Raw genomic sequence first — 9,861 nt, 5'->3', positions numbered from 1 at the left:
GATCAGTAAAAACCAGTTCTGATATAAACATGATCTGATCATATCGTTTCTGATCTGGACTTAATGGTTTTAATTTGGACATGATGAATTTGAATGTTTTGTTAATGAATTTGAAGCAAACGTTTCCTTCGCAACACTCTTCATCTGAATATACGCAAGGAAACATGTATTCCTTTTGAATTGTTTTATATCTAGTTTTAATTCATGTAATATGCATGTATTACCATTGTGATGTCCTAATTTATTGATATACTAGATTTTAGCCCGTGCGATGCACGGTTTCTATTAAATTGTTACATTAAAATAAAACTCCTATATATATATCAACTGCTATATTTTATATTAGATTAGTTTGGTTTTTTTTATTTTGGATTGATTTATATTTTAGATTTATTTTTTAATTATAATAGTGTTTGATTTTGGACAAAATTGTATATAAGAAATTAATTAATAAAAATATCTACGTGACACCTAATTATTTATCTACGTGTCATTCAACTTTTTAATTCAAAAGTAATTTTGAAGTCTTATTTTTTCATTGGCCGAAACGATTTTGGACGAATTTTATTTTAGATTTATTTTTTAATTATTAGAGTGTTTGATTTTGGATGGAATTGTATATATTAGTAATTAACTAATTAATTTAAATATCTACGTGGCACCTAATTAATTATCTACGTGGCACTCGATTTATTTAATTCAAAACTAAATTAGAAATCTTATTTTTCATTAGCCGAAACCATTAGTAATCCTAGGTGGCGCTTTTTAGGTTAGTGTTTAATTTTGGATGAATTTTATTTTTTAGTGTTTTTATTTTGGATGAATTTTATTTTAGATTTATTTTTTAATTATTAGAGTGTTTGTTTTTGTATGGAGTTGTATATATTAATAATTAATTAATTAAAATATCTACGTGGCACCTAATAATTATCTACATGGCACACGATTTTTTTAATTCAAAAATAAATTAGAAATCTTATTTTTCATTGGCCGAAACCAATAGTAATCCTAGGTGGCGCTCTAATCTTTCAGCAAATATGCCTCCTTTATATATGTATATTAGATTTCGTTACATATGAGCAATATTATTTCAGATTCACGTACGTGATATATTATTTGGTATTTATATATGTGTGAATTTACGATCAAAGGTTAATTTTCAAACTTGGACCCATGAATGTAAAGCATAAATCTAATATATTATATATATATAAAGGAGGCATATTTGCTGAAATATTAGAGCGCCACCTAGGATTATTAATGGTTTCGGCCAATGAAAAATAAAATTTCTAATTTATTTTTGAATTAAAAAAATCGATTTCCACGTAGATAATTAATTAGGTGCCACATAGATATTTTAATTAATTAATTACTAATATATACAACTCCATCTAAAATAAAACACTCTAATAATCTAAAATAAAATTCATCCAAAATCAAACACTAATCTAAAATAAAATAAATAAAATTCAATTTAAAATCAAAGATTAATCTAAAATAATATATTTCCACGTAGATAATTAATTAGGTGCCACGTAGATATTTTAATTAATTAATTAATTACATATATATATACAATTCCATCTAAAATCAAATACTCTAATAATTAAAAAATAAATCTAAAATAAAATGCATCCAAAATCAATAATAATCTAAAATAAAATAAATAAAATTCAATTTAAAATCAAACATTAATCCAATATTAGAGCGCCACGTAGAAAAATCTAATTGTTTCGGCCAATGAAAAATAAGATTTCAAAATTAATTTTGAATCAAAAAAGTCGAGTGTCAGGTAAAGAAATGATTAAGTGTCACATAGATATTTTTTATTAATTAATTATCAATATTACGCATATACAATTTCATCCAAAAACAAACACTCTCATAATTAAAAAAATATCTAAAATGGAATCCAATGCAAAATCAAAAACTAACCTAATACTACCTCCGTTCCTAAATGATCTTTACGGTTACTATTTGCACGGTAATTAAGGAATTTTGGTGAACATGTGATGGTGGGGTAACAAATGGAAAATGAGTGGCTATAAATTGTCCAACAATGTGAGTGGGTGGAAACTAATATTAAAGTATTGTGAGTGGGTAAGTTATGGTGGGCCAAATAAGAGTAAAAATGGAATAAAGTAGGAGTGTAAAGAACTTTCAGGAACGGACTAAAACGGAAAGCGTAAAGAACTTTTAGGAACGGAGGTAGTATAATATAATATACATATATAAAGGAGGCATATTTGCTGAACTATTAGAGCGCCACCTAGGATTACTAGTGGTTTCGGCCAATGAAAAATAAGATTTCTAATTTATTTTTGAATTAAAAAAATCGAGTGCCACGTAGATAATTAATTAGGTGCCACGTAGATATTTAAATTAATTAATTAAGTACAAATATATACAATTCCATCCAAAATCAAACGCTCTAATAATTAAAAAATAAATCTAAAATAAAATTCATCCAAAATCAAACACTAATCTAAAATAAAATTCAATCCAAAATCAAACATTAATCCAATATTAGAGCGCCACATAGGAAATATAATGGTTTCCGCCAATGAAAAATAAGACTTCAAAATTATTTTTGAATTAAAAAATCGAATGCCACGTAGATAAATAATTAGGTGCCACGTAAATATTTTTATTAAATAATTATTAATATTTCTTATATACAATTTCATCCAAAATCAAACACTATAATAATTAAAAAAAATATCTAAAATGAAATTCAATTAAAAATTAAAAAATCAATTTAATCTAATATATAAAATATAGCAGTTGATATATGTAGGAGTTTTATTTTAACGGAACAATTTAATAGAAACCGTGCATCGCACGGGCTAAAGTCTAGTATAATATATAAAAGTGGTACATACATAGGATTTTTATTTACACATAATAATTTAATAAAATCCGTGCATCGCACGGGCTAAAATCTAGTCTTATATATAAAATTGGTATATATACATAAGAGTTTTATTTAAACATAACAATTTAATAGAATCCGTGGATCGCACAGGCTAAAATCTAGTATAAATATAAAAAAGGAAAAAAAGAGAAACGATGACATAATTAAACATGAAAAACGTAAAAAGCAGTACGTAGTAGGAGTTAGTAATACAACCTGATGCCAAAAAGATGAGCAGTATTCCTAGAATAAGGGGCTTCAAGAAGGCCGCCATTTTCATTCTCTAAAAAATTGCCTTAGCTTTACTTTCTTTCTTTTTTTTTTTTTTTTAAGTGTTTTGAAGGATAATACTTTAGAAAGTTGATTTTGGTTCACTTTTCAATCACACTAGTTGAACCACCTACGCACGCGGTAGTCAACTTGGTGTTTTATATATATAATTTTTTTTTTTTTCCTTTTGAGTTAAATACTTGTTTGTGGTTAAATGTTCCTTAGTATTGGTTATATTTCATATTTGTTTCAAGTGTTGGTAAGCAATATTTGTTTGTTTATTCCTCTTTACCTATGCAAGAGTACTTCACTTTTAGGTCATTTCTCTTTCTTCTTTAATTCTTTATTTTTTAAAAAGATAAAATTAGTTCATTAATAAAATAGTCATATGACATCTATAATAAAAATCAAACTAACAAATAAAAAATAGTTTGGATCAACATAAATTCTATTTTACAAAAAACAAAAAATTATTTCCGAAGTGTTGTTTTATGTACTCTATATATACTATATCTATAATTACCTTTTAATTATCCACTTGTATGCTAAGGGTACATCCTTCTCACAAGAATTTTTCTTTTTGAAATTATACCTAATGTATCTGAACTTATTGAAATTTGACTTATTGAAATTATATTTTCTACACGTAAAACTTATTTTTCTTTAAATTAAATACTTAATGCTATTATAAAAAAAAATACATAATGCTCGTTTTGTTCCCTTGAGTTATTCTATGTTAGGATCTATCTACTCCACCTTTAAAAAAAATATTTAGTAAAAATAAGTTAAGTGTATCAAAAATAAATTATGTTTATAAAATCCGTAATGAATTTATATACTCCGTATAATTGTAGTTTTGAGGTAATTATTAAACATAGGTCGAATTTCGATGGGATAAAAATAAATTATACAAGAAAATAATACTTGCTATGCCCCTCTGTATTTTATTAAATGATGCATTTTTCTAAAACAATCATTTTTCATTAAATGATGTACTTTTCATTTTTGGTATGTTTTCACATTTTAATAATATATACTTCTCCTCTCATGGTCACATCTCTCACCTATTTTATTTTGTTTCCTTGCATTTTCATTCTTTGAATAATTTAATAACCGCATTATTTTTTATTACAATGCGTTATTCTCGACTTACTCCACTTGTATCTTTTTTAAATAAAAGCAACTAATTCTCCTTAAATCTGCATCGGTCAAGGTGCACCATATAATGAAATACAAAGAAGTAGTAATTATCATATACTCCGTACTTCTCATGACTAATAAAATTAATATGGATTTTAATCAAATAACTATGTAAGTATTTGCTTTAATTGGTGTCAATTCAAATTTCTTTAATTACTTGGTTTTCGTATTTGTAACCTTAGGTGTATTTTATTCACCCTTTCTGAAAGAGTTTCATCTCCAATAATGTGACTTGAATGCAACTAACATGGTTGATTATTATTAGCTGAAATTAAGTTTTAGCGGAAATTAATTTTCAGATTACACAAGTGGCGATCCACCAAATTAAATAGGCCTTATAATTAAAGTAATGGTATTAAACTAAAATTTGATATTTGCAAGTAGGTGATGGTGTAATGAATACGGAATTACAATTACAAAATTAAGAATTAATTAAAAAAAAAAGTATTTTGGAGGAATTATTTTTATTGAAAAAAATATCACTAAAATTATTACACTCATTAATTCTTAATGTAATGTATAAAGGTAAAAATTTAATCCTTAAAATTTATTCATTAAAAAAAATCATACTGTAAAAAGTTAATGCAACATGTTAAAAGTTGTTAATGTACAAGTGGGTAGAAGTTACCCCGATGTACACGGTATTACAGTATATCATTATTTGATGAGTTAAAATCTTCTTCCCTACAATTTATGTATCACTTGTTACTACTATTTCTTACTCTGTACTCCTTCCGTTTCGAAATAATATGGACACTTTGACTTTTGACACTATTCACAAATTTCAATTTAACTATCATTTGTGATTTATTGTTAGGAAAAATATAGTCGTGTGGGGTCTTTTTTTTTATTTGTCACGATATATACTTTCGGAAAACCAACTTTTTTATAATTATTTTGAATACAAACTAGAGATATTAATTAATGTTCAAACATTTACATTAGCAAGCGTGAAAAGATAAATTGTCCCTATTATTTCGATACGGGGGAGTATTAGTTAATATTTGTAGTTAGTCGATTGTTATTTTTATTTGATATCTAAAATAATTAATATAAACCAATAGATGAAGTGACACGCATACATACACAGACTATAGGACCACATATTCTGCTTCAAAATCATCTATCCCATCAATTTTTGATAAAGAGTAATTGTTCTGTTATAGGCTTTTAGGAACCCAAACTCAATAAAAAATAAGAGACATACTCCCTTTGTCCGTAAACGATGCTCCATTTGACTTCTCATAGAATTCAAGACACGATAAAATTGTAAAAAGTTGATATTTTAAAATTATATATTGAGTCGCGAGTAACAAGAACTCATAAAACTAAATTATTTCTTATAGGTTAGTGATAATTCATGGTCAAACTTTTTACGTTTGACCCAAAAAATGAATTTAGCAAAAACGTTTAAGCCAAAAATCTACATCAGGGCAAAAAGTTTGACAAAAGATATACAATAATATTTCATACTCCGTATAAATTACTCCATCTACTCCGTATGTTTTATTAAATGATACATTTTCCATAAACGACCGTATTTTATTAAAGGATATATTTTACTCTTTTGGCATGTCATGGTCCCTGGTTTCGATTATATTAATATTTTTCTTCTTCTTATTTTTCCACTTAGTAAGATCATCTTTTTCCTACAATAAATAATTCATCCATTATCCCAATTTTATATTAATTTAATAAATTTAATTCACTCTCCTAAAACTACGTGCCAAACTAAGTATATTCTTTAATAAAATATAGATAAAGTAATTTTTTTTATAGGCCAGATGAAGAAGGATCACATATGCTTTCCCTCACAAAAGAACAAATAAAATGGAAAATCAGCATGAAATGCCACGTGTCTAAACGGTTGCCTAGGCAAATGAAAATTTGCTTGCACTAAATGGGGTTAGACGCAAAGTGTGGTAAAAAAATAATAAGGGACATGAAAGGTATTACATGAAAAGAAGACATTGTAGCAATACCCTTTTGAGCCAAACCTTTAATTCTCTTTTATATGAAGTATAGATACATGTCATTATTTATACAATTCCGCTTGCATGGACCCGGTCCACCATTAAGGTTACCATGGACCAGGGTAATTAGGTAATTTGCAGCGCTGAACCGTTTGAAATCACGTGTTCCAAAATAACAGAATGCGCGAAACCCTAAAATTGAAATCTCTCTCCTCCAGCAGCAGCTTCTCTCTCCTACAGCAGCTTCTCTCTCCTCCAACAGCTTCTCTCTCTTCGAGCTTCAACAATGGAGGACGATTTAATCGATTTGAATATCGATTTAAATCGCGCAATAGAAGAAAAATTGTATAATTATGACGGTAATATTCGAATCCTAATAACTAACTACGAAGAAAATTATAGTAACTTTCATACTCATTGAGTAATTATTATTATTTTAGAAAACTTAGAGAATCATAGAGAAGTATATGATGTTGAAGATGAAGATGAAGGCACATCTCAGCAAGTTATGGTTGCAAATCAATGTATTGAAGAAGGTATGATATAGTATCTTTTAATATATATATAGTAACTGTTATATTGATATAGTTAACATATTATAATTGCAGTAGTGTAACTAACATAGAAAGAGGAATTATATTTAACGCAGAGTAACTATAACATACAAAGAGAAACTATGTTTAATGTAGAGTAACTATCTCATATAGACAGGACTTATAGTAACTGTAGAGTAACTATAAACTATAGAGACTAACTATATAAAATGAAAAGTAACTATCACATATAAAGAAGAACTATATACTGTAGAGTAACTATCACATATAAACAGGAGTTATATTAACTGTGAGTAACTATAATATATAAACAGTAACTATATAAAATAAAGAGTAACTATCACATATAATGATAACTATATTTAAAATAAAGTAACTATAATTTATGAATGGTAACTATATTAATTATAGAGTAACTTCACATAACGAAATAATATAAATAAGAAATAACTACATTTAATTTATAGTAACTATAACATATAAAGAATAACTATATTAACTGTAGAGTAACTATAACAATCAATAGATCCTAAGTAAGTATGTTAAATATGGAGTAACTATAACATGTAAAGAGTAACTATATGAACTGTAGAGTAACTATAACAATCAATAGATCTTAAGTAACAATGTTAAATATAGAGTAACTATAACATATAAAAAGTAACTATATAAAATAAAGAGTAACTATCACATATAAAGAAGAACTATATACTGTAGAGTAACTATCACATATAAAAAGGAGTTATATTAACTGTGAGTAACTATAATATATAAACAGTAACTGTATAAATATTAAGAGTAACTATCACATTTAATGATAACTATATTTGTATTTGTACAGGTTCAATAATACATTCAATTGATACAAACCACAACATCTTTGAAAATTCAAATAATGAGCAGGAAGAAAACATTGATAAAGAATTAGATGGCAGTTTAATTGGAGAAGCAAGGAAAACAACCGATGAGATTTATGATCTATATTGCAAACATGCTGCTATTATTGGTTTTAGTGTACGAAAAGGGAAGAATAGATATAAAGAAGGAACCACAATTGTTAATGGAAAATACTTCTACTGCTTTGCTGCTGGAATAAGAGACCCTCCTAAAAACAAAGAACTCAAAAATGAAGATGATCAATCAGATGCAAAAAAGAAAGAAAGGAGAAAGAGGGTTATGATAACAAGAACAAAATGTGAAGCTCAAATATTTGCAAAGAAGAATGAAAATGGAGATTTTGAAATAGAAAAGCATGTAGTGGTACATAATCACCCATTGACAAGAGAAATAAGTAATTATCTCCACCGATCGGAACGACAAATGACAGAACCTAAAAAAGAAGCTATTGAGGCAATGTCAGAATGTGGTCTAAGACCAATGGAGTCTTATAGGTATATGTCAACAGAAACTGGCGGAGACGACTGTGTAGGTCATACGATGATTGATCATCTAAACTACTGCTACAAGTTAAAAATGAAGCAAATTGATGGCAAGGATTCACAAACACTAGTGAACAAACTGTATGACATACAATCAATAGATCCCGAGTTCTTTTTAGAGTAAGACTCAATGCTGAAGGAAAAGTTGAGTGCCTATTTTGGAGGGATTCTATGATGAGAGAAGATTACAAAATATATGGAGATGTTCTAGTTTTTGATACTACATTCAGAACCAATAAGTACAATCTCATATGTGCTCCATTTGTTGGTATCAATAACCAGTGGAAAAACACAATGTATGCTTGTGCTTTCATTGGGGATGAAACCACCGAATCTTTCGTTTGGGTGTTTGAAACTTTTCTGAAGGCTATGGGAGGAAAGCACCCTATATCAATTTTCACTGATCAAGATGCAGCTATTGCTGCTGGAATAGAACATGTACCTCTTCATATATTATAGTTACTATTTTGACAATATAGTAACTCTTTATAAAATATAGTTACTATTTTAACAATATAGTAACTCTTTATAAAATATAGTTACTATTTTGACAATATAGCATCTCTTTATAAAATATAGTTACTATTTTGACAATATAGTAACTCTTAATTCGATATAGTTACTATTCTGAAATTATAGTAACACTTTATAAAGTATAGTTACTATTTTGACAATATAGTAACTATTTATAAAATATAGTTACTATTTTGAAAATATAGAAACTCTTATTAAAATATATAGTTAATATTTTGACAATATAGTAATTCTTTATAAAGTATAGTAACTCTTTATAAAATATAGTTACTATTTTGTGGAACTATATATATTCATTATTGTTTTTCAGGTTTTTCCTTCTTCAAGACACAGGTTGTGCTTGTGGCACTTGAGTAAAAATGCAAACAGTAGGTTTGGTTTATTGAAGTCTGATAAAAACTTCAAAAACGCATTCTACAAGTGTTTAATTGGGTGTATAACACCAAATGATTTTGAAGAAACTTGGAAATCTATGATCAACACTTTTAAGCTGGAAAAAGATGACTGGTTCAACAGATTGTATGGCCTTTTGCACATTTAAGAAAGATAGTAACTATTTATAACACATAGTTACTGTTTTAAAGTTATATTTACTTTCTAAAAACGATAGTAACTATTTATAACACATAGTTCCTATTTTAAAGTTTATTTACTTTCTAAAAACACAGTAACTATTTATAACACATATTTACTGTTTTAAAGTTATATTTACTTTCTAAAAAAGATAGTAACTAATTATAACACATAATTACTATTTTAAAGTTAATTTACTTTCTAAAAAGACAGTAACTATTTTAAAAACATAGTTACTGTTTTAGAAATATAGTAACCTTTTAAAAATATAATTACTCTAAAAAACTACGAACAAACCAGTCACTAATAAAAACACTTAAAAACTTCGTAACATAAAATAAAAAGTAACTATATCTTTGAAACAGTAACTTCAAACAAAAACCACAAACATTTCAATAATTCAA

At 26.8% G+C, this 9,861-nt stretch overlaps 1 protein-coding gene across 1 annotated transcript; it reads left to right on the top strand.

Moving 5' to 3' along the window:
- The first annotated feature begins 8,231 nt into the window (after window positions 1-8,231).
- On the top strand, window positions 8,232-9,425 carry LOC130470186 (protein FAR1-RELATED SEQUENCE 5-like). The gene is made up of 3 exons (XM_056839825.1): window positions 8,232-8,470; window positions 8,581-8,788; window positions 9,195-9,425. Exons 1-3 carry the CDS (start codon window positions 8,232-8,234, stop codon window positions 9,423-9,425), a joined length of 678 nt encoding a protein of 225 aa, XP_056695803.1.
- The last annotated feature ends 436 nt before the right edge of the window (window positions 9,426-9,861 follow it).

The sequence above is a fragment of the Spinacia oleracea genome, chromosome 3 (genome assembly GCF_020520425.1).
Source record: "Spinacia oleracea cultivar Varoflay chromosome 3, BTI_SOV_V1, whole genome shotgun sequence".
Lineage (NCBI taxonomy): Eukaryota > Viridiplantae > Streptophyta > Magnoliopsida > Caryophyllales > Amaranthaceae > Spinacia > Spinacia oleracea.
The sequence above is the reverse complement of the archived record's forward strand: the minus strand, read 5'-3'. Positions and strand labels throughout refer to the sequence as shown.